The sequence below is a fragment of the Branchiostoma lanceolatum genome, chromosome 9 (genome assembly GCF_035083965.1).
Source record: "Branchiostoma lanceolatum isolate klBraLanc5 chromosome 9, klBraLanc5.hap2, whole genome shotgun sequence".
Classification (NCBI taxonomy): Eukaryota; Metazoa; Chordata; class Leptocardii; order Amphioxiformes; family Branchiostomatidae; genus Branchiostoma; species Branchiostoma lanceolatum.
Window position 1 is genome coordinate 11,883,060 of NC_089730.1, and position 26,677 is coordinate 11,909,736.

The 26,677-nt window shown below is 39.5% G+C and overlaps 1 protein-coding gene across 5 annotated transcripts in view; it reads left to right on the forward strand.

Moving 5' to 3' along the window:
• Positions 1-26,677, forward strand: part of LOC136441977 (divergent protein kinase domain 1A-like) — a 65,757-nt gene that overhangs the window by 9,736 nt on the left and 29,344 nt on the right. Inside the window, exon 1 of one of the 5 annotated variants that reach the window (XM_066438552.1) lies at positions 1,540-1,752. The exons of 3 other annotated variants lie outside the window; for them this stretch is intronic. In XM_066438552.1, the coding sequence (XP_066294649.1) occupies positions 1,714-1,752 (39 nt within the window). In that variant the 5' untranslated portion in view covers positions 1,540-1,713. Of the gene's footprint in view, positions 1-1,539; positions 1,753-13,642; positions 13,766-26,677 lie in introns of those variants that run through there. One more of the 5 variants, XM_066438553.1, reaches the window with a different exon arrangement.

Genomic DNA, 26,677 nt, shown 5'->3' on the forward strand with positions numbered 1-26,677 from the left:
ACAGACCTACCAGTATCATACTTCTACCATATTTAACTTGTGTCTTTAGCAAATTTAAGGCCTAAACTTTTCATATGATTAATTATAATAATCCTTTAATAAATGGAGAACAGCCTAACACCTTAGGTATCATCAAATAGCCTATAAGATGATGATGTATATCTTTTTGAAGACATTATAATGGGTAATATAGGCATATTTGTCAACTTAAGTGCTTCTTGACTGGGAGAGATGCTACACTATATCTGAAAGGTCATCTGTAACCATGCTAATCCAATCTCAGGGGTTCCTTTTGTCATGGAATATTAGATGTCATCTTAAGGCCTAGGGCTCATCCGGGGGTTCTTTAAATCATAAACTTCAATGGAAGAGTGATGTGATTATATACTGCATAAAAACTGCAATCTGTATGGAGATCCATAGATTAATGGTTACTTTTTGGGAGGAGGTACATGTAGATACATGCAGTATTTTGGATGGTAGCTGCACCAGTGCAGTAATGGAAAAAGATTAAAACCCTGCTTCAAATGAAAGGATGTTTTTGTAGTATAAACATATGCATGTTTGGTAATAGCAAAATTGAACAACATGGTCACCGGATACCTGCCTTAGTGGCTAAACAAGCCATGTTTTATGCATGTCTCCAAATGCGACATGACTTATCTGATATTTTATGGTAACCACCACAAGGATATATTCCAGCAAGCACGTTACATGGGACAGTTAAGCAGTCCTCTGTGGTATTGTGCCCAGATTTTCCTACATAATTTTCAAATCGATTTTCATCAAGCAGCAATTAGTGCAGGTCGCTTTGTCTTTCACACTCCAGAAGCAAAACAAATTGCTGTTCGCAGCCGACCAGGTAATGTGTGCAGGGAACAATAGGTCATCTGAAACTTCAACTTGGAAGAACATTCGTCTGAATTTGCAGCTTGATTAGACTTAGAGGATTTCCCACAGCGCGATACGGAAGGGAGGGATTGAACCAACCAATCAATGCAGTCATATTTATACTGAGTACATATATTATTATATGCATACCTATCGGTTGTGTTATTGGTCCGCAAGGTTAATCTCAAAGCAGATATTGGAAGGCAAAATCAGTTTCCAGCTCCTCGTTTTTATTGCAAACAGCCTTCCTTAGAAAGCAAACATTATGATTCTGCTTTCCAACATCTGCTTGGAGATAACCAAAACGTCAACTTGATGGTTTTCTCTTGCCCTCTTAGATAGAATGGTCTTGTCCCTCCCTATCCTCACCAAAAGAATGGTATGACCCGACAGCTTTCAGCAAATATGTTACCCATTGATCAAAGACAACTGCAGAATAATTATTGCAGCCTGGGGATTGAAATACTATTATTATTGCCATATTATGCTAAATAGCCTACTGAAATATGCAGGATATTCACAGCTTATTTCAGTATATGCAATCCCCACTCTGCACCTTGGTTTATGAAGGCAGTGCCAAGAATAAGACCTGTATTCTGGAGTCAACCGGTATACGCTACATGTACATAGCAATCTGGTGGAAATCCTGTGAATTAGCCCTGCAGCTGTCCTAGCTGGCGGCAGTGAATCAGTGCTGGGGCTGGCACGCTGCGCTAATCTATCACCCCTCTGATGAAGTGTCAGGCAGCCAATGTGCCGCACGCCGGCTAGGGAGGATGGTCGCGTGGAGATCGGCACGGCGCAGGTGTGCACGCTCGCGGGATGGAGAGGACACGCCGTAAGCAGCGCTACTATGTCTATGTAGGTACAGTTTCAACCACCCTTTATACCGACATACAGATTCTGCTTCATGTTTGACTACTCTGTATAAATTATAGATGAACAGTTTCGATAAATGCATTCATTTTCGTCAATATCATTTATGTATAGATTTTCTGTTTTACCTAAATCAGAAAGAAATTCACGGCCTGTTTTGGAGGCATTTGGACTCTACCTTGAGGCACAGGCTGCATCTGTCATCAAAGTGAGCATCGTTTGTTGGTTTGTTCAGGAAATTCCCTTCGGGTCTGTTGTACAAACATGTGTATGTAACATGTGTAATGTAAATTGTTATCCTTGTATATTTGCATACATGGTTATACACCACATGTTTTATTTGCTTCAACATGTAGCTCATGGGTACAGCCATTTGGTCTGTCATGCAGGTTTGAAGTGTATGTGTACTCTTGAGAACCACATGTAGATAGATGATTATGTTAGGACATGCATTGTAATTCGTACCTTCATCTTGTCTATTTAGATCAACTGAAGACTTGTCCTGTTGCTTTGGTTGTTTTTAATTCTTTTAGATTCTATTTGATGCAAACAGTTATTGTCCTGGTAGTCTTATGCATGGATGAAAGGGTGTAATATTGCAGTAAATCTTTCTTTATTCAATGGACACAATTGTTGATGACAGTATGATTTAACTATAAGCACCCAATCATGTCAACACTATCTATGTTTTAGTGTGAGACAGTTTTCCTTTTTTTTTATTGGAAGATCAGAAATGGTACTATCTGTTTCTTCGTTGTTGAGCACAAATTTGATTTTGATTGAGATTAAGATTTGAACTTTTCATTAAGAGTAAACAGATATGTGCATAATCGTACCTGTGTAAACATACATCTATCATCTGTTAGCCATTATTTGTATATTTGCTTTAATGTGAATTGCACAGCTTGAGTCCTGAGGTTTACCATAAAACATTCACGTCTTTTGCAAGATATTTACAACTCCCTTATCCACCCTGGGACTCCCCCCTTCCTCTCCTGTTCTTATCATTCAGATACAGGTTTAAACCATTAAATTGGTCTTTTTGTCATATTGACTATGATTTGTTATGGTGGTATGAAGTGGCATAATCCGCGAAATGGATCATGACTTATTTTGGGCGATACCTGTCTGTACAGGCATGATATATGCCTTGCTGTAATTACTACTGTAACTAGTGGTGTTTGTTTTGTACCAAAAATGATTTATCTGTAAGTTAGATGGATGATAATGATTTACCCAGTGTCCACTATAGCAATTCCTCAGAGAACGAAGAGTTTAATCAATAATCACTATTTCATGTGTTGTTTTTAATGATTCAAATATCTGGAATAATCTAATGATGATCAAAATTCTGCACGGTACCTTGATACCGCCATATTGATAAACAAGAGCTATCGAGTATTCAAAGATCACGACCGTAGCATGTCCAGAACATGAGATATCATAACTGGAAGTTCCACTGCAGTACGGTAGAAAGTTGCTAGCGGGCCCAAAATCTAACTATTTCTTCCTTTTGCTAACCAGTATCTAGCCTGATTGAATCACGCTATAGCGGCTGGCCCAGCATCTGGAGGGGACATAAAAGCCCTAGACAGCGGAGTCTGCGTTACTCAGACTAACCTGTACCTACATATCAAATATCATAAAGATCCATCCTCAACTTCTCGAGTTATGCTTCACAAACAGAACCTTCTTGACGAAGGTGAATTTATATTGAGATCTACCAATGCAGCATCAGTAATCCTCGAAGTACATGTAATGTTATGTACACTTCAGATATCCAGGTGTTAAAGACATTCTCCAAAAGACCTCCACAACACCATTCTTTTATTATTGTGTATGTTTATGAGAGTTGACATTAAATTCAAGATGAAGTGTATTGTATTAAGGCAGGAAGTGTATTAGAACAACATTTACCTGAGTGTGTGACATGAAAGCATTTACATCTTTACAACATACTAGTAGTGAAGTTTCCTTGCAACAGTATTACACAAACTGTTGCAAATTGTTGAGTAATTGGTTACCAATGGGATAAGTATGTTTTGTGATGTCAAATTGAATCGGAAGAGATAGCGAGCATTTTTGATCATTTCATGTACATGTGCATGCTGAAATACTTGTGTACCAATGAATATATAATGTATGCAAACTTATTTCATCTGTTACATAAACGGGTACATGCGTATTTGATAATGCCGTGACGTCCCTAAAAGACCTGATGTGAAAATTAGGCTTCACCCTGTGTCTAATACAAAACCTCAGGGGAAACATGCCATGTTCACTCTCTACTGGGACCCACTTTATGGACATTTATGATGTAGTGACACAACCTGGCAACACGTAGGGCATTTATAATGGCTGTGTACTGTCAATCTTGAAACTTTCTTGGTGGTCTTATTTTCGCAGTGACCTGTTCTCCGTGAATTCATGTCACTGTGAATACCACTTATGTTTCCCTTGCATGACTAGTGTAATAGAGAGTTATCTAAACCATAGATTTAGAATAATGCAAAAGCTCCTTTTTCCTCCTATCCTCCGACCTGAAAATATAACCACGGTGACTGCAAAAGTTATTAAGCTAACAGCGCTAGGTTAAGCTTTAACCTTTTCCGTGCTGCATCACACTGTAAGTAATACAAATTCAGTGCCATAAGGCTAGCCTCAGCAGGAAGAGGGTTAATGTGAGAGCCTAGGAGACTGAGCATTGGCAACAAAGTCATAAATCTGTATGTCTGTTATATTTTTGTAGGCACGAATGATAGCAAATTGTATGCATATACTAGGTGATTTATCTTTACCCACATGTCCAGATATGGCCTTCCTGTCTCTAACAGTTTCTGGTTTGATAGATTGGTTGTCAGGCGTTCAGGAAAGGGCACATTATTCTGTCATTACCAAGCCATTAGGAACCCACATTAAGCATGCATGGATGCAGCGAATTAAGGGCAAAGGGACACGGCTTAATTCTTTACACAAAACTATCAGCAAGATTATAAAGTTGCTATTGTCCCCTGATTTCTGAGATTAAGCACATATGAATAAGTAATATCAAGTGCATTTAGTTTTACAGTGTGTTGTATGTCAATGTCGGGATGTGGCTTATACCATGACTTTTAGCAGTGGTGAATCTCATGCAAATTTGATGAGCACAAATTAAAGTGGATGTTACCACTTGACGCATGAAATAACAACAGCTCCAAGAGGGGGTAGGACTCTGCGGGGAGAGGAGGCGAGGGATACGGGTCTTAACAGCACGTGCTGATTGCAAGGGTGGGATTCATGTGGCGGTCTAGAGCGTTCCTCATACATATACATATTATGTATGATTGATTAAAAGAATATCAATACTGATACTAACTGCCCCTTCCCATGCACTTTTGACTTCTAGAGCATACTTGATACATTTTAGACTTCAACTGGGCCTTTAATGAAAGCAAGGATGCAGAGTTCTTGCAACTTGTTTTTGGTTTATTTGCAAGTTTTTAGTCAGAACTACATTGTACATGTACATGTACTAGATATACCAGGAAATGGTGAATTAAGTTGTACTTACTAATAGTGAATCAAAAAAATGTATGCTGTCCATTGTCTGACCATAGATTCACATCATCCTATCTGCGGCTTTGCTGAAGCAAAACTTTTCCAGCTTGCCCCTCCAGAATTGTGAAAAGTCACAACTAGATTAAGGCATTTCAAGAGTACGGTTTATATTCTACAATTAAGTTGGTAACCCTTGGCCCTGCGTCAAATTCAATCAAACCTGCCCACCCTGCCCTTTGTAGCACCAACAGTGATAGCCCTAGTGTAAGAGCGAGCTAATATCTCTAATGCACAGCTGATGTTCTGTCCAAATAGGAGGGTCAGCTGCCTTCAGTGGCAGGGGCATGTAAACACTGGGCAGTAATTGCCTAATAGGCAGTCGTGCTGTTAAAGAAAGTCCAACCATCAAAAATAGTTGCTAATCGCTGCCTGGACCCTACTTTGGTAGGCTGGCTTGTGTACTGATGGACTGGAGGGCTCTCCTTTATGATCAGTGAAAATCCTTAGGATTGTGTGGTGAATATGAAAGGTTCACTAAGTCTTGTAAAGAGGTTGGCTCTCTGGGTATGGAGCACTTCTAAGGCTTATAGACTCAACACTGACACTGTAACAAAAGCTAGTGACGACTGCGTAGTATGGAAATGAATGAATTAATGAATGATTGAAGGCCTTTGTTAAAATATCACATCAAACAAAGTACAAGAAAGGTTATATTATTTCAGATACTTATGTTTCAAGAATATTTTGTATACCAGTGTACAATACACTGTTGTATCTCTACCCTATACTAGCCTACAAAAGTATCTACATGTAGGTACACTGGTGAACCTACAGTAAAAAATTGGGCGCATATGGTGCATTTTGGGTGCAAATTTTGAGCCCTGGTCATAGGTCATCTGACTACGCAGTCTCCAATGCAATAGAATGGGTAGTACTAGTAAATGGTTTGGGATTCTGTAATTCTACCGGCATACAATTTTTCAAAATCATACAATAAGAACAAATATGAGTAAGAGCCTTTTACTGTATTTACAGTAATAGCCTCTGTTGCAGCTCATAAATGATGCCATCCTTGAACCTTGCTAAGGGAGCAAGATGTACATGTACTATATCAGTGTAGAAAGGCATCGAACAGCATTCAACGACCAATTTGCTTGACCAAGTGCCTTCTGTTACAAAATAATGGTACATGTTTATGGTAATAGCAGATATTTGGAGGACATGTACTTTGATCATGTAGCAGACCCTTACGCAGTCGACATAAACTTGCACATTTAAAGCACACCCCAGATATGCTACTACAGTTTCTTCCTTAGTTTCAAAGCAGGAGTCATGTCAATGACCCCTCCTCACCAAAACCTTTGGAAGTTTATGACTACAAAGTTTAAGCCAGTTAAGATCCCACAAGTACAATGTTTGCCTTTTCTTTTCAAACTTTTCTTCAATGACAGTAACAAATTAAGGGTGAAGATGCGAAATAGTTCGGGATGAGCCATGTTTGATTGCCTAATAGGTTACATTGAGTACATGCCATGTACTTTCGTAAGAATCATATAAGGTTTGGTAGTTTTGAACAAGTTGTGCATCAACGTGCTGAGGTTCAAGGTGTTCTTGCCGTGAATGACGTCAGTTGGACGTCAGCAGCCTGATCTTCCTTGTAGCGCTGAGTGTGATTCATAGTGGTCCTTTGTAAGGAGTACACTTTGAAGGATTACAGAAGGGAGTTGTGTCTAGCAGGAGTAATTTCCACTCGGACGCTATTATAGAGAAAAAAGGAATAGAAATGATGCACCATTGATCAGAAGGAGAACCTGCCCTGTAGAAAACCACATGAGAAAGTTGGGAGGTAGGCTTGCTTCCCAACTTTGTCTGATGTTGAAACCGCAGACCTGCAAAATGGAAACGTTTGCCACATTGTACAGGGGAAACCTGGTCATAATTGGAACAATGATTAACATTTTCAAGCAGTTCTTGCCATGTACCAACACAAAAGTTTCTACTAAAGGTGGGCTTAATGTTAGATTGTCCTCCACCATGTTTCCTTGTTGCCTATCATATTTTGAAGAGGACTCAAGAAGAAGATGCTTTCTAGTGTTGTTGGTTCTGACCTTGGTACTGAGGATGCTGTACTGTGCTGTTGGTTCTGACCATGGTACTGAGGATGCTGTCCTGTTCTGTTGGTTCTGACCTTGGTATTGAGGATGCTGTCATGAGCTGTTGGTTCTGACCTTGGTACTGAGGATGGTGTCCTGTGCTGTTAGTTCTGACCTTGGTACTGAGGATGCTGTCCTGTGTTGTTGGTTCTGACCTTGGTACTGAGGATGGTGTCCTGTGCTGTTGGTTCTGACCTTGGTACTGATGATGCTGTCCTGTGTTGTTGGTTCTGACCTTGGTACTGAGGATGCTGTCCTGTGCTGTTGGTTCTGACCTTGGTACTGATGATGCTGTCCTGTGCTGTTGGTTCTGACCTTGGTACTGAGGGTGTTGTCCTGTTCTGTTGGTCATGTCGTTGGTACTGAGGATGCTGTTCAGAATTGCTGGTTCTGTCCTTGGTGTTGGTGATGTTGTCTTGTGCTGTTGGTTGTATCCTTGGTACTGAGATGCTGTTTTGTTCTGTCGGCTCTGTCCTGTGTTGGTTCTGTCCTTGGTACTGAACATGCTGTTCAGTATTGCTGCTTCTGTCCTTGGAACTGGAGATGTTGTCCTATACTGTTGGTTCTGTCCTTGGTTGTTGGTTCCGTCCTTGGTACTGAACATGTCCTGTCAGTGTGTGTCAAGATGCTGTCCCATGCTGTTAATGCTGCTCTGTGCTCTGTGTCTGTCCTGTCATAGATTGACAATATGGATATGTCCATTTTGTCCTTTCCTCTTCTCATACAAGTAATGCTATGTACGCTTACATATACATGTGATGTACTCATCAATCATGACTTGTTTGACTTCAAATGACTAGGAAGATTACACAAAAACTTAGTAATACCCATGTGCAATCAGACTAGTTGCCCCAGCACTCAAGTGTAGTTGTTATTCATCGTAAATGGTCAATCTAGTCCTTCATGGCTAGTTGTTTCTGAAAGTCACAGCTACATTGTCCATCAGGTTGCTGAAGACTAAAACCCATCAAAGTCAAGGTGCTTTTCTGTGCCTCACATGGCGGCATGCAATGTGACTCGCTCTGCCGCATCATGGGGCTATCAGCCAGCTAATGGTTACCTACAAATAGCTCATTTAGTTTGACAAAGTGAGTTTCATTTTCCACCTTGAAACAGTTTCTAATGCCACATGTTCGTTGTGCTGTGAAGGGGGACACAATTAACCTTTTCCAAGCAGTCAGCCAGACAAAAAGAAAGCACAAAACGGAAAGTGCTGTACTTTCAGCTTCAAAGTCCTAGAATGTAAATCAACGCACCAATGACATAGGAAAATGATAGATATTTGCTAGAATTCCAGACGTCATTCCCCTCCCCAGGTTTATAATGCTTGATCTGAACTGGTTTGAAGATGAAAAATCAACCAATACCCTACATATAAAAGTGGATCTGTACGATCAAAAGAAAAGTGGCAGCATCCAGAGCAGGGCTAGGGCTGTCTCCAGGTTAAAATCTTTTTCCATCATACCCATTGTTTGGGGGCCCATGTTTTTTTGTTAAATCTGTTATTTTTAGCGTAAGAAAATACATTTTCCCTAAGGTCATGTCATAGTTTTTTAATGACAGGGTGAAATATTTTTAATTTCCAACAAGCAAATTACTGTCCCGGGACGAAGAGATGGTTCTAGAGACAGCCCTGATCCAGAGTTGACATGGCTATGTTACATGTATACCTAGTATCAGCGTCAATCGTCTGTCATGCATTTATACATGACATCTTCATTGCACATCAAGATGATGTATTTAGATGCACAGAGTATGGTGCCTGTCAGAGCTGCTCACTTACAAGACCAGATAGGCAATTAACCTGCCTCCCAGATAAGTCCTTCATTCCGCAGAAGTTACCTGCTTCTGGTTTCTCATGCTTAATTACTTCCCATGCCCAACCAGAATCACATTAATTCTGTGTTTCCATTCCAGTAATTCGCAGAAGATTGGCTAATGAAAAATTGATGAAACTCCCAAATTTGTTTCTGGATGGAATCGGAAATTCTATTACACGACAGTCTACAGACACCAGCTCTTACTTAACTCTGCGCCCGTCGGACCCTCCACGCTTCATTGCGCCGAGAAACGTTCCTCAGGGATTTGGGCAAGGCGGTGCATTTTAGTGCTCATTTCAAATTGTACTTAAGTTCTGCCAAGTGGAAAGGAGGTGCAGTTTTATATTCATCACTCAGTATCATGCGCTGTAATATGTTTTCATTAACATCCTTTCTTCCTTCTGGTTTGATTTATCCTTATGAATTTCGGCACCCTGTGGAGTCCAACATGCTCAAGCTCATCCCAGTCATCAATCATTGTTTGCAGTGTCTTTCTATATAGAAGTAAATGGTTCACCATTACACAACTGGCCATGACATCACTGTACAACTATTGTACATTCATTTTAGTTTGCTTGGTGAAAATCAAAGAGTTCGCAGTGTCTTTGAGTTCACAACTGTAGTAACAGATGGAAGACAGCACAGTGTATTTCTGAATGGAAGTAAATACTTTACCATTACACAACTGGGCATGACATGACTACATACGAGTACTGTTGATTCATTTTAGTTTCTGGCACTTAAATTTTGCTGCACTGTGAAAATCAAGAGTTCGCAGTGTCTTTGTCTTCGCAATTTTAGTCTCTGGCACTTAAATTTTGCTGCTCTGTGAAAGTTAAGAGTTTACAGTGTCATAAATTTCAGAATATACAGTACTTTATGTTGGCAGTTCTTCAATAGATACATGTATAACCTATAAGTATAAGAGCCATCATGTTAAGTCCAAAAAGAGTCATATTTAGTCTCTAACATGTTAAAGAAATGTATATTCAGCAAGTTGGGATGCCAAAGATAGATGTATATAGGTATTATCTTTTGTGCTATAACATAAGCACTATGTGACCTCATCTGAACGCCAAAAATACATTTGTCCCTTGGGCATTGGAAAGAGCACAGTAATGATGCAATTTATCGCAGAAAAGAATAAACTCGCACATGAATTCTCATGCAGTTTATCTCTAAAGCAATATCTGGACTTTTGTTGCATGTCCAATATTCTCCAAGGGTAAGTTATGTAGCAAGAGTGCCGTCTTTCTTTATTCAACACTCCAGTGAAAATGTCACAGCCACACATTACCTAACCTGAAACTTGAACTTGACAAATTTTAGTCAATATAAGCACATTGATTTTTCTCAGTAAATGTGCACGTATATCAGGAGCGCTACTGTTTGCAGAGACCGTGGAAGAATAATTGCCTCAGACTGCGGAAAATGTCAGAAATCATCCACAATGCCTTTTTTCTCTCCCAAAAGGGACATTAACATTTGTTCTGTAAAACTCACAGTCAGCATTAAGAATACTGTGACTTCATTCCACTTGTACCACACTTATCTTATATTTTGTTGGCAGTAGCAGGATCGCGCACTTTGAGTTCTTTTTATGGTTTGAAACTTGTGGAGAGAGTCTAGACGTCAATTACAACCCCCTGTGGCAAGAATCAAAAGCTCTTATCCACAGCTGAACTCATTCTGCACTGTCCCAAAACTCCCATTCTCTTGGGTTCAAGATGTCCAAACTGTAGGAGAGCACCGCTTTTCATTCCTGTTGTAAAATTAAAGTCTGCTGCTAGGTAATTACACTTAGTGCCCCTCAAATGCATTTGGCACATACGTTTGTACCCTCTCCTTGAATGAAATTTGGTTGGCCAGTGGGATGCACATGTAAAGAAAGCCTTGGACACACAGTGTACATGTAACATCTCTATACCGTATGTCGTATTTCTTCAGATGCTGTCTAGGCAGGGGTTTGCAAGGAAGCTTATAACATAGAATGTTCTACAGTTGTTCAGACATTGTCAGGTTTGAATATACAGTACAGGTTTTACGGCAAATCTGGAAATAGTAGCAATATGCTCAAGAGTTTTTTCTGTTAATTCTCCACTCGTGAACTGTTGCTGACATTTCCACTGTGTCGTTTCAACCACTCTTGATTTTCACTATGATGCAAAATTTAGGTGCAGCGAACTTAAATGAATCTTTAATAGTTGTATTGTACATGTTGCTGCATGTGCTATAGGAGAAACTGTTACAGTATTAATCTTTATGTACAATTTTGTCGGTGGTAGCCAAATGGTGATCAGGTTTTGTAATACAAATCAAGCACAGATGCCATTGGTAATGACTCCATTAACCAAACAATATAGAACAGCTGAATACCAGTGTTAATACTGGGTGCAACATACTGAACTATTACTCCCGACAGTGGGGACAAACCCAATATTACATTGTCAACTGGTGTTACGTAGGAATGGTTTGACCTTCAAGAGTCCAGACATGTTATGAGGTGGAACTATGCCAGCTATACACTCAAGACAAATCAGCTGCATGTGTGTCACTTGTCAATGTCAATACAGAGCCAGGAGCATATTACAGTACAGAACAGTACGCTGGTGGCATGTCAGGGGATTCAGACCCAGGACCTCTTAGTTCTGGGCCAAACGCCCTAACCATTATGCCAAAGCAACACAACACCACAGTCCTTTTTGATGTATCTGTCTTTTTACATCTACCTATCTTATACAGAGCGTGCTGGACTTCTCCAACTACATCATACGTCATGCAACGTGGGAGGCTGGGAGCCTCTAAGTCTATCTTTGACAACTTTTTATCTCACTCAGTACATTTACAGGTGGGACATTGGAAAGTTGATAGGACATTAGGCAACTGATTGCTTCTTGTCTTATCTTATCTTTAGTAAAAGATTCTGTTTGAGTTTTATTTTGATCCACTATTAGCTTCTGAAGAATTTTTTTCAGTAAACTACTAAAAGGAATAACGCAATGTGGTACCACATGACTACAGCATGAAACATTTAGAAGGAAACAATGATATGTCCATTTCCACTATTAGCCATGTGAAGTTACATCCATGTATGCAGAGACACTTCCCACCTGACATCCTACATAGCCTGTCTAATATATTAGATGTTTTCCAGCTGATAAGATGAAATGTGGCCTTCAGCCTGTTGTATTCAACATCCTCACTCCTGTGATTTGGCAGCCATAAACTGGACCAAATTGAATCAAGTCCCATTGGAGCCTCCTTCTATTGGCAACACAAGCCACATAATTCAATCACAGCTTCCACTTAAATCTCAACGTCTCCAGTCACTGTAGTGTTTCATTAAAGACTGGCTTCTGAGTGAATAAGACCCACACGCAAGGGAAATTATACGTTTACAGTGGTTGTCTTTAGAACATTGAAATGGAAGATTTATTAACATCTTTCATACTGTTTTCGTGAATTTCTGAAATCTTTGAAATTGTGGGAATATGATACATTTTTCATCTTTTAACAAGAGAATAGGACTTCAACATAATAGCACAGCTTCCTTAAGTAATTCCAGCATGATTCAAACAGTCCACCAAGACTAGCAGCTACTATAGTCAGGAGGACGTGATCGTACTGAAAGTTAAAACCAGATCAATGAACTGTCCAACACCTTTCCCTGGTGTTAAATTGTGACAGAGGACACACCGTCGTAGCAGATGTAAATTATTCACAACAATCAGACAGACTTAGACAGCCAGTCTGCAGGGTGGAAACTGGACACATTTGTTTTCGGCCGAAGGTGAGATTAATTATTGATAGCGACAATTTTCTGTCGTACAGGTTGTGGCTATCATAATGCAATTATCAGGTTGCCTGTTCAATCATTCGGAGACATTCTGTGCATGTACCAAGTATTAGCAGTATCTGTACACCTCCAATACTTGTAGGAACATTTTGTTTTTCCAATATGAAACTCCGATAGGAACGTTGTGATACAAGTACACCCTGTGGGCTATCCCATGTTCAAGGTTTAATGCGCACTGATGTGCAAATGTCTTTCTTTCTGTATTCGTCTTAATTGTATTCTTCCTTGTGTCATATCTTCTGACATGCACAATACGTATATGTTGTAAGCCTTTCTGTTTCCTGAAAAATCTCCCAAATGCTCCTCCCACATTAAGTCAGAATGTAATAGCCCCTCTGGAAGTTGCCTCCGCCATTTCTGCCTTGATTAGAGGTTGCCAAATGTGCTTGACGGCTTTTGGTGTGCCAAATCACTGTGATTGGCCAATATGTCGATGATGTCACCGGCTCCTATGGGTTACCCTGATCCCACATGACAAGGTTTATTAGGGAAGTCAATGACTGGGAACGTGGTAAGAGCGGCAGCATGTTGGCTCGTGGTAGGATGTACATGTACTGTGGAAGAGGGAGTGTGTGTTGTAATGCTACAGGACAATGAGGCAGAAGAACATCAGCCTCTGTGTGATGTTTGTAAGTATACTGTCTCCATGTGTATTAACTGTAGATTGATTTTGCAAGAAATGGTGATAGATCAATAAGATGATCGTAAATTTGGTAACGTTCTATCTTTTAAGGGAATTTGACATAATGTAAATGTATCCTTTGTGTACAGTAACATTGCTACAATAATGCATGGTACACCATCACAATCATGTTCCACAGTTTGCCCTTCAAAATATCTAATAAAGGTCTGTTATTCACAATCATCATGGCACTTCATGTACTAGTATCTATTTTAAAAGGATGTCAATTTACATTGTATGCCTGGGAGGGGTATTTTGTTCACCCAAAATGATAATCTGCTTAATTTTGTAATGTGGGAACTGTTCACATGTGTAAGTGCATTTCAAGTTATCAAGAGTCCATAGAGAAATAATAGATGGCATGTTTTACACATACATGTAGCTGTCTCTCAACAAATGATTGTATGCCTCCTTTGTTAAGTCCTAAGTGACATCATTTTCTGAGCTAAATCTGGGGGAAATTATAAGCTGTAATCTCATTACCATGATCTCATTAGTGGAGATATATTGTAATTGAATTTCCTATGGCCTCAATAACGCCATTATGAGGTTTACAGATTACATCTTTTCTTACCCCAGAAACAGATTATTTCCCCATGTATTATGTACCGGTGCTTTTGTAGTACATAACCATTACCACTTGTCTTAGTGCAGGTACAACAGTCAAGGTCCTACGAGTTAGGCTTTTTGGAGGCCTATGATATGCTTTTGTTCTGATGGCGTATCCGTTCTATTGCAAACCAAATACAATAGAACTGATATGCCATCAGAAAAAAAACATAAGCAATAAAGAAAACGACTCCTTATTAGAGCCTGCTAAGGAGGCTACAGCAACATTGAAAGCATATCATTCCACAGGAATATGTATACTGTACATGCAGCCTGAGGCAATACATTTGTTATTTACTGTCATTGACATGTGTGCTCATGGCAAGTGGGAAAAAGATTTCAGGCAGATGGAGCTCTTCAACCTCCCCTTCAGGGGAACTGCCTTAGAGCTGTTTTAGCAATACAAAACAGAATAAGATACAAGAGTGGAAGATTTTGTACATTATAAAAATCATACTTTTCTTGAGGTTTCTAACTCTACATTATTTATGATGATACATTCACATTGCATATTGGAAAGTGTTGATGAGCGCTAGGGCACAAATATGGAACATATATTATATAATATTTATTGATGTTGCTTTTAAGAATGCTTTGCTTTTAGATTACATGTTATATGTGTCAAATGCTAAAGATCATTCCATTTTGTTGAATGTCCATGTACACTACTCATCCACGATCCATGGCATTCTGCTGCCATAATAGTGATGTTCCTACTGGCTGCACTTTCATTCCTTTCTTGTGATGTTTTGGTTTGGGTAGATAATGTGTGCACTACCTCATGATGAATGTGGGGTGTTTCCAAGAGGCTTATACTGTTCTGCATCTAATTTGTAAGTGCCAAGTTCAAAGCTTGTAAACTGTGTACCCAGAAGGCTGCATCTGGCCTGAATGAATGTGCAGTATTTTGCTGCTTTTCAAAGATTTAGAAAGATTGTAGTTTCTAAGTTTAAGCTTTCTTCAGGCAGAATCAAGTGGATCCTAAAGTGAGGAAGATGATTTTTTTTCCAATTCAAACTATCGTCTTGATCAAATTCATATTGAAGTCTTCATTTCTGGCCTCTTGTCCCCAGCCATGTTGATTTTTGCATTTGCAACAGCTTAGGTTGATCTTAATTTTCACATCTCCTCAATTGTATTTGTGTGAATTGCATGAAATTAAAACAAAGGCCATGGAAAAGTGCAAAATGACCATTTTCTTTTGAAGTATAATGAAGGTATTGGGTAGGGCCAGGAAGACCTTTCAGGCCCCAGCAAATAGGTTAAGAGGTCTTATTTACAAGAAATAGAACATAATTCATTTTCCTCACTGGAGTGTCAGCAGCATTATAAGCTGTGCATAAGATCAAGGACACCCCTCTCTGAAGTCTTGATAGAATTACCACTTTAGAGAGGATAGCTTGGGGGAATGGCCACCCAAGAAGATGAATGTCCCTGCAATTTCTAGGCTGGGGAAATGGGACGACTGCACATTGTAACACAGATGAAATCTAGAGAAATGTTTTACATTCAGTGTAAGTGAATTACAGGTATAATTCATATTGATATATTATACTTCATACTTCATAGGACTAGGCCATTAGTGCATTAGAGATACAAATGTACCGTGTATGATTTTCTTTTTCAAATATTTTACATGTATAACCAAGATTTCCATCTAAAGAGGTACTACATGTAGATGTAGAGACCATTACTCAAGGTTAGTTTAATCACAGATGCTAAAAGTAAAAGGTGTCAAGTGGTATACTGAAGTGGTAGGCTGGAAGTGGAAGGCCATACTGCATCGGAAGTGAATTCATCTCTGTGGTGAAATACCCACCATAGAGCTCAACTGGTCCCTGAAATTATCCACTCTGTTTTCATTATTCTTCCTAAGCACTTCAGATTCGTAATTGTATTAGCTCCTAGATCTATACCGTATATGTAGTTCAGCCCTGGACTCCGCAACATTAGGTGCTTACCTACAGCATTCCATAGCTTGAGTTTCAGACTTAGAGGCCATATGAGGTCACATCCCCCATGAATGAGAAACACTGACAGTCATCTTCCACTTCGAAGGACTACCAAGAGCCATAGCTTAGATTCCGAGAATAGCATCCTACTAACAGTACTATCTGAGGCAACGATCTGCTGTATTGCTTCTGATACATTTTGTAGGTAACACCAATTCAATTCCATGGTTCTTAAATTCCTCCAGAAAATCCTGGCCCAGTAAAAAAAAGTCAAGATTAGTGCTATACCTGTTATACTGGACAAAAAATCCAAGACAGGGAGTAAGCAGTGTAACTCTCTATCCCTGCAAACACAGGACTGGTATTCTACATGTTCATGTAACGTAACATGACCAATTAACGTCCGATTTATTCAAAACGTATATATCTTAAAACCTTGCGGACAGAGCCAAATTTCAAACCCATGGGCAGAAATATCAGCTCTTCTAAAAAGAAAATGCATGGTCTGTAAGTTTTTCTCCGCCTGTTTAAGGCCGTGCGAGCATGTATTTATACTGAGGTATATGATGAAGAATTGTGCTAGGGTAACCCATTATCGTCCACTTCTGAATCTTTTCCCTTCTAGCGCTATGCTTGAAGAACATAGACCAGAAAAAAATGCACAGTAACTGTCCAAAGAAGTCTGCAGACAAATGATAGTAAAATCACTATGTCTGTCCGGCCACTTGCTTAACGCGATGGAAAAAAAAAATGTTTATCTGTAAATTTCCCCTACATGCGCGGCACGTGGCGTTCACGTGGTAAACGCATGGCCATTATGTTTTGCTGTGCAAAAATTAAAGAGATGGCTAAGGATCATACTTATGATGTTCTTTATTGCTCATGAGAACAGGCTTTGGCATAAAACACCGCGACATGTGGACATGAGCCAAACCGGACGTAAATTTATTTAACGGTAAATAGGTTCTGCACGTAAATAGGTCATGTTACGTTACATGTACCTCTCTTTACTGCACATAGCACTAAAATCAACATGTCTGCCAGCTCTAAATGACATTTACGGCAGTCATACGCCCCATGTTCTCTTCAACATCGCATGATTTTAAGAGATTGACTGATGTTTCCAGGTTTCCAAGTCCCATCCAATGTGATGGGGTAGATTTTCAGGTGAAAAATATGCCTCAGTCTCTGTCGAATTTCAAATTCAGCAACCTTGTGGCGATCTACAAATACTGGCGAAGCTCGTTGACTGTGCGACCGGGGCATATCTAACAATAAGAGAAGTCATGCATGGGGGTTGATAACATATTTTAAAGTATTTTCAGTCAGTGTTCCTTCATATATGCTGCCTTGTGTTACAGGATATCCAGCTACCCTGAGAACTTTCAATTTACCTGTAAATGTTATCTTTCCATGTCTTACTTTCTTGAAGTTTTCGTGAACGTTGGTCCCTCAGGTATTACCTTGCTCTTGATAATGATCATCCTTGGCGTCAAGGTCTACCTGTCAAACAAGTAATGAGCTTCAAGGAAGAATGTGTGGGAAATTAAACCGAGGTCCGCAGGTCACTTTGAGGTTCAAAGTCAAACTGAATTGCCTGCCTATCAGCAGAGCTGAGCTGTCAATATCTCAGATTACAGGCAAGCAGATTGAAGCTCAAAATTGATGAGGACGAGAAGATGGAGTAATAAAATTGATATGGAATATCTCAGTTAGGACTGCATACTGGGATGGGGTACCAGTGCAATACCATGAAAATCTAACAGGTACAGCCTTACCCTGCAGGTCCAAAATACTGAATCTCAATGTACCCAGGTACAGTGTACTGTAAGTTGCTAATTAGAATAGAATTCAATGACAGTACACAGAATTATGCAAATTGTATGGATGGCTAGACAGAGCAGGTTGTTTGGGCCATACTTGAAACAATTTGCATTTCACATATTGATATATTGTTGCCATATGTACCCATTGGGGACCATAATGTGCATCTAAAAACCCCTTGATACACATTATTATGTATAAATTATACTCAGAGGACACCAGCTGCTATGAGATATAACTGCCGTCTGGTGCCTGGAGTGTTCACAGAAATGCTCACCAAACCAGTTCAACTATCACATGGCCTGGAACACAAAACAGTCTGTACATGTGATGATCTTCTCTCAGTCTCAGCTGTGTGATTTTCATGAATTGATGCCTAAGTTGAACCTAACCTACAGAACACTACACCCTTCATGCTATTGCTGAAATCTCAACAATTCAAAAGTGGAGAGCAATGGCATATAAGGAAATACATATTATGCATGATTGTACAGAGTCATGTGAACATAACATAGGGTAGAGGATATTTCAGGCAAAACTTGTTTATTTCAACTCCCTTAAAACTACACATATACAACTTACAGATGTAGTGTTAGGAAACTACACTTGTCCTAGCCTGAGTGTCATCCTGTTTCAGTTCCACTGCTTGTGAAGGTAGAGCCTGGAACTGAAACAGGATGACACTCAGGCTACACTTGTCCAAGTCCGGCGGCAAAATTTACTATTAAAGTAGAAGAAGATGGAAAATAGAATATCATCAAAGTGTTAACATGTGTTTTATTTTCTCTATCATTGCAAAAGCCTTATTTTTTGTTATGGGTATTGGCATGAATGAAAAACTTTTCAGTCAATATTTGAGTTGTCATGTGATGTTTTAGTGGTAATGCAAGACCACGAGTACATACTGGGATCACCATAATTTGATTTGATCACCGCCGACATGTCAATACTTTTGGTGAGCTGATGCTGTTAAGGTTTGACTTTTGATGCCGAAGGTCAATTAATTGGTGCTGCAGACAGTGGGTATCTAACTGTCTAGACAGTGAAGGATTGACAGTAATGTCCTGTGTGTGTACATCCATGTGGATGGAGTTGATTGGATCAGACTGCTGACATCTCATCATGATCAGTATACTCCAGCTTCACAACCACTTTGTATTTGAAGAGATACAGGAAAGGTCCTCAAATTCGCAGTTTGGAGAAGTATGATTATCGGGCATTAGTCATTTTTGTTTATCATTTGTAGGAATGTTATTTGAAACCTGTCTTTCATTTTCAGCTCAATCAAATTTACTGCCACTTATGTCATATCAGGCAATACATTTCTTCAAAACTTATGTCAAGGTTAAAAATTTATTTTCTTAAGTTAAAGTCACATCAAAATAAGACACATTCAAAACCAAAAGTTTTCTCCCGCCGTTCGGGCTTAGAGCATGCCTTTGATGTTGTCCCTATCATGTCACAGGTTGAGAGTAGTCTCTAGATGACATCACAAAAGAAAAGCAGCCCCAAGATTTTTTAGTACCAGTAGATAATATTTTATGTTCAAGTACCATGAGATCCTCGTCATCACACTGCCCCTTTAATGGTGCCTGTAATAAAGTGAAGCATGATGTCACTGGATAAGATAAAGTAGGGATTACGCCCAGCGATCCCTCGCGAGTTGCGGTTTATCACTTAATTAATTTCCTCAGCAACTGTTACTCCCACTATCTTCACTTGACATGCCTCGTTCTTATTTATGGGTGCGGGCTGCTACTCTGCCTATCCATTATCTGATCTTATTACAGCAGTGAAACTCTCCAATTTAGTCTTCTTCATATGAAGGCAGGATTGTCTCCTTGTAATTTGTTGCATTGTGTACTCTGTCAAATCACACAGCATCATCGTATCACACACGAACAGTGCAAGTTACTCTATGGCAGGTGGGCTGTGGTAGGGTTGAACTAGTATTAGCAGATTAATATGCCCCATGCATATAATTGTGATAACAATGAATCATAGTCTAAAGACCTTATGCTGTGTTTTGCAATGTTGTGATCTGCAGTTTTGTGTTCTGTTCTGTTGCATTCTGTTTTGCACTGTCCAGCTCAGTTGCTATGTTGCTATTTGCATTCTACCTGTGGTTTATTACCTCCATGAAAAATGGAGATATAGTTTTGGGTGTGTCTGTGTGTCTGTTTGTCTGTTTGTGTTTCCGCACCACTCCAGTCAGCATAACTCAAGAGCCTCTTGATGGATTACAATGATATTTTTCTGCTTGTAATCAGCATCCCTTGTGGTCTAGTCCTTTTTTATTAAAATGAAAGTTTATGAAAGTCGTTATTTCTTGCTTCCCTTTTACGGCAGTCAATATTGTGATTCCACCAGACACCACACTTTCAAGCATCAAAAGCACCACTTACAACTACAATGGTGTAAGTCTAGTGTCATGATAAGCTTTGTGGCTCTTCAATCTTCACCAGAACGAACAATACAGGATCATTATCTTGTCTCCCAGGACAATATGGCATTTCACAAAGGCGGTACTGTAGGTGCTTAGTACATGGATTTAATTGATCCATGAACCCAGCTCATGGGCAACTTTTAGTCCAACCAGCTTTGATCTCCTTATTAGTTTGCCTTAACACACACAATAGAACTGTCATCAAAAAGAAGAAAAAATTAAATTAATGTATTTCTACATTCCTGTCATGCTTGCCTTTATAATGTATATGCGTATAGTGTTGTCCTTGGTGCTAAATGATCTTCAGTCTGAAATTTTGTTGCTTTTATGAATCTTATATGTTCTTCTTTGCTATTGATCTGATATTCCTCATGTCTGGATACTTGTTGCTTCCAGATTGGACACATTTTGTTTGAGCTGGTGCTCTCCTTGGTGCTGAAAAAGCATTATGCTGAAGCTTGTTACTGATCAGCTATCACTTCAAGTTCTGTCCATAGTACTGAATAACTTTATATCAGCGTATTAGTGGTTGCCTTCCTGTCGCTTAATGAAAGTCATGCATGTATGACTGATAACCATATAAATATTAATTCCAACATACAAATGTCACATTTGCATGATCTCAGCCGTGACTATGCTTGATAACTCATTATAGACAGAGCCGCTCTGCATGACGAGGAACAATTACTTATATTTTGTTCACAATTTTGTTTGGTGTAAAAGATTGGCTGTGTTAAGCGACACTATAATTCCAGAAAGGTTTAAGAGATTATTTTCAGGAAGACAATAACATTATCTAGTACTGATGATGTTACATCATGATGCAGAATACCAAAAAACAACTTAAAGGGAAACATTGTTTAGTCTGAAATAATATACAAGTTGCCCAAATTCTGTCTGAGGTTCTCAGAATCCTGCAGAGATCTGCAGAACGGCCCATATCCCTTGAGATGTCTAATTGTTACCTTGATATTGATAACCTTTTGTTACATCAATCTTGTAGACGTTGATTAATTTGGTCAATCAACCTAGAAAAAATAAAGTTTTTGGGAATTAGACTGTCAGTCCAAAATTATAGTGTCGCCTGCTCAATGTTTCTGTTAGGGCTGTTCCAGTTAGTAGGGTTGAATTAAGGGCTGTTCTGCAATTTTTTCAAAATGAAATGTTGGAACAAGAAAGTAAAACTAAAAGAGTGGGGGGAATGAAAGTTATTTCTGACTAAAGCCTCAAGGGATTTCCCAGTGGAGTAGCCATTTATATTCCAAGCAAGTCAAACTTTTACAAGCAATTAAAGTGTGGAATTGAAATTTGATGATAGCCATGCAGATACCTATGTCCCTGGAGAGTGTATGGCTTCCTATACATTCATCAGTGTTATTGAGCCATTAAATGTAGACACAGACCAGTCTGTCCCGTGGGACTTAAAACGATACCTGTCTTTATTAGATAGTTTCCAAACAAAGTTTGTAGTTGTATATGCAGGGCTTATGTGTGACAAATCATTTTGATATGGGATAACCAGCCCCTGACAAGTGCTTGGTGTTGGTCCCTGAATATGATAAAGACTGCTTAGTCATCCATCATTAGGTTGAGTGGGTTGAGTCACATGTGTCCTCAAGTGGCTGTACATTCCTATTTTTATTTATTTATTCATCTGTTTATTATGCTTTCCATGTGCAGAGCTAACAGTTACCGTGTGGACAGGAAATGAGAGCAGTGTTCATTCGAGGGTTGGCTGCATCTACCTTTCTGGCTTGTCTTTTCTGCTGGTCAACTACATTGTATTGAACTGTACTGTATGCATGTGTCCTCAAAGGCAGTGGCACCTTCTCAGACAGCGTGTCGTCACAGTGGTCGGTCAAGTGCTTACATGATGTATAGATATACAAATATGCATATGTTGGCCGTTGTTGCTGTGAAAAGAACGTTTTGGGTCAATTAAGTTTTAGTGTTTTGCTCTAGAAAGTTGCTATCGGGTTACTTTAAGTCTATGGTTACGTAGTAATATTTGCAATTAAATACAGCTATATACAATCAAAAAAAGATATAAAGCATTTATGTCAAAGGAGCAGACTTCTCTTATATAGCTCAAGACTTCTTGGCTATGGCACAGAGTTAGGGTTGATAGATGAACCCACCCATAGTGGTAAAGGACCAGGATAGATTACAGAGATCAGGTAGATTAACCTTTCTTATTGGCCCTGGCACCAGGGGAATAAGTCCTCCAGGGGTGGGCGTATTCATCATTGCCTCCCTAGAGGGGTGATAGAAATCCCTGCTTACCGCTTAGAAGGTTTCTTGGGGCTCCTGATTTGTGAGAGAGGTGAAAGGGAGGTGTTCTGAAGGTCAGTGTCAATGTCACACTGGCTTTGCTAGAGGACATCTGCCATCCACATGTGACACAGAGTCTGTCCCTGGTGCCTGTCTGGTGCCAGTGTGGTAAAGCCTGTTAGACTGATACCCAATGCAATTAGTATGCACATCAAGTACGTTTGAGTTCAAGGAGAACTGTGCATGTGTGAGGGTTGTCTTACAACACTATTTTGTATTGAACTTTGCATTTCTAAAGTAGATCATGGGAACTAAAATGATAGGTACATGTACCTTCAGCTAGAGTGTTATTCTGTGGTAGAAAGTGTCCAGGGTAGGGGATATACATGTACACATGTCCAAGTGTATTAAAATCTAGTAGGAAGCTTCTTCAGTTGAAAAAGATAGGTCTGTGACTCCATTGTTTTCCACAAGAGTAGAATAGAATCATTATCTTCGCCGAGTACTTGTACTCGGAGAAGATTATGTTTTCGGTTGAAAAAACTGTTGGGTGGGTCTGAATGTATGTCAGGAGCATAACTCAAGAAAGCTTCAATGAATCTTTATGATTTTTGGTAGGTGTGCAGTGGTTGTTGAAAGGAAGGTCAAGTCCGAAAATGGTTCACCTTGCGTTTTTCAACAGTACTGCAGCGGACTTTGCATTTTTTTGTGTTTGTATGTAGGCAAAAAAAGTGACGGAAACGTTGATGGATCTTCATGATTTTTTGCAGGTGTGTAGATGTTGTGAAAACGGAGGTCAATTTCAGAAATGGTTCCCCTGGTATTTTCCGTCGGTACTGCAGCGGGCTTTGTGTGGATGTGTATTTGTATGTCGCCAGGATAACTCAAGAAGCTGTTGATGGATCTGTATGATATTTAGTGGATGGGTAGGGTTTACAGAAAGAAAGGTCAAGTTCGATAATGGGCCTTCTAGCGGGTACCTAAGGTACTGCAGCGGAGCTTCAAAATTTAGGGGCATATTTTCTGAAAGTGCTATGGTCATGATTTTTGTGTGGTAGATAGTTCATGCCACTGAAAGTAAGTTCTGTAAATTTGGGCCCCCTAGCAGCTTGTTAAGAACTGCAGTGGGTGTTTTTGTTTTGACATTCGGACATGAATAACGTGAGAAGGGGTCGACAGATCGTCGTGATGTTTGGTATGTAGAGAGCTCAGATGGTGCTTTACATAATCAATGACTAATTATGCAAATCAGGAGGTAATTTGCATAATTAGTAAGGAAAGTTTGTTAACCCACTGCATTTCATGAGACATGGGACAGTGTCAGGTCACAGATGGCCTTGCATAAATGTACTCTAACCTCTCAAATAGAAGTACCCCCTGGAATAGAAGTACCCCCCGGACAAATCTTCAAAATGTAATATAAGTACCCCCTGGAATAAAAGTACCCCCCGGAAAATTTCAAAAATCGACAGTCGAGGCTAGGTAAACTGTGTCCATACATGTACAACTGTCACTGTCAGAGGGAAATAAGATAATAAGCAGGTAGGTAGCTTATATTTAGTCAATTATGCCATACCTATTAAGTATATAGATATTGAACAGAATAACTGTCCATAGCTTGTTCAAATCATGATGGTCTTCCTCGCCTCTTCGTAAAATATAATAGTAATATTGAAAAATTGGGCATAGGTTCCCCGCTATGACCCCTAACCGGGGGCCACGGTGCTTTCAAATTCAACAAGTGAAAATGTACATGATACATGCTTTTTCTACTTGGAACTTGAAGCAAGTGATCAAAGAAAATTGTTATATCATTTTATTATGACTGACAATCAGTGACATATAACAAAAATCATCAGAGTACTTAAGTTAAATGTACCTGATCATATTTTCTAAAGACATCAACCACAAAAAAAAACACAAATATGAACACAGTCCTTCCACAAAAGAAATATGTCTATAAACTTTTGCTCCATAGCGTCGAAAACAAAGTGAGACGCTCGGATTTCGAGTTCCCGCGGTAAATCCCACAATATTGAACAGAGATCGACTGTAAAAGTAGCTCAACGTCACAGACCGCACATACTAAGAAGTTACCCATTACGTGTTGACACTAGAAACCCGCGATGAACCGCCTAAATTGGGAAAATCTTACGATTATTTAAAAGAATGAACCCTCTGAAAATAAATTTGGCCTTGTGTGTCTATCGTTGCCCCAAAAATATAATATTTCCATGCGTTTACGGTATCATTTTAAAGATCGGTATCCGCACTACGCAATATGCTGCTAGTTTTACTGTCGCCATGCCTGAGAGTGGCGGCCATGTTTCGCGATTTCGCGCTGTTGTTTACCGAATCATATCGGACATATTTCTGCCGTTTTAGAGATTTTGTGGCCTCAAAACACATATTACAAGGGAAGTTAAGTTATGATTGTTGTTTTAACGTGTTACATGTCTTCTGCGAACAAATAATTCTTCCGCCGCGCTGCCGATACTACGGATATAGTGGTCAGGAAATTATTATTCCCCGTGCAGGCGTGCACCCTACTCCACACGTTTTTGATCAGCGTGCTTTGGTTTACGATATAAACAGAGACTATCAAAGTTATTTATATGAAAATTGTATTTTAAAATGTCAATGTCGCGTCTTTTTTTCCGGTTTACTTTGTAGCGTCATAGCGATATCGACCGATATGTTACGAGTGCCGCCAGGATACTTTTCACAAGGCCGTCAAAGCGGCGAGAAAATCAACGCCGGTAGGCCGAAAAATAGCGAATTACGAGCAAAAATACCGGGGAAATATACTAATAGGCAGATAAACCTTAACTTACGATTTTAGAGGGATTCCTGGTTTGCAAGCCTCAATTTTTCAAAAAATAATAAACGTACCGTCTAGAATAAGAACGTACCGGGTGGAACTATAGGCGAAAAAAAATAAACATACCGGTACGTTTATTTGAGAGGTGAGAGTACATGTAGGTCAAATAAATAAACTATTCTCCAAGCAGAGGTGTGGGTCCTGCTGGTTTTTAACGCGTTCAGTTTAGGCATTTTTGTTCAACACGGTTGGCGACATAACGAAAAGGGGACAAAATAGAAAGCCTGATAAAAACACCTAAAACACGTCAAAAACCAGCCAGACCCACTCCTCAGCTTGGAGAGTACACTGCACCAAAACTGCACCACTGCTAGGTGCGGAAAAGTCACATGTACATGTACTATGTCTTTCAAAATGTGTATGATATGGAATAAAGATTTATTCTATTCATATATATTGACTGTACCATTTCATCATCACTTTCAACTTACAACACTGCAATATCGAACCTTTGTGGCCCATATAATATCAACATACTCTTATTTTTTCATGACCAGTTATAACATATATCAGCACACTCTACACATATACTTGTCCTGTACCACCAAATGATTTTAACCCTATCTAGACTGGACTCATTCGTCCCATCATAACGTCCAAATGGTATGGTGCATGATCAAATCTGTAGGGGGTGATAAGCATGTAAATATCAATCACTCTCCATAATAAGCCTTGATTATTTGGCGAAGATAATGTGTTCGTGGAACTCTAGTTGCCATCTTCTTTCTGAACAGCCATAAATAAGGAGTGCCAGAAGTACAGCAAAAAGCTAATTGCCTGTTGTTCATACCATCACCTACCACCTTTACTCCCACTTGAGATTTGGTTGAATTATTCTTGGCTGGGGGAGGTACATTTGTAATATCCAGTTGACCA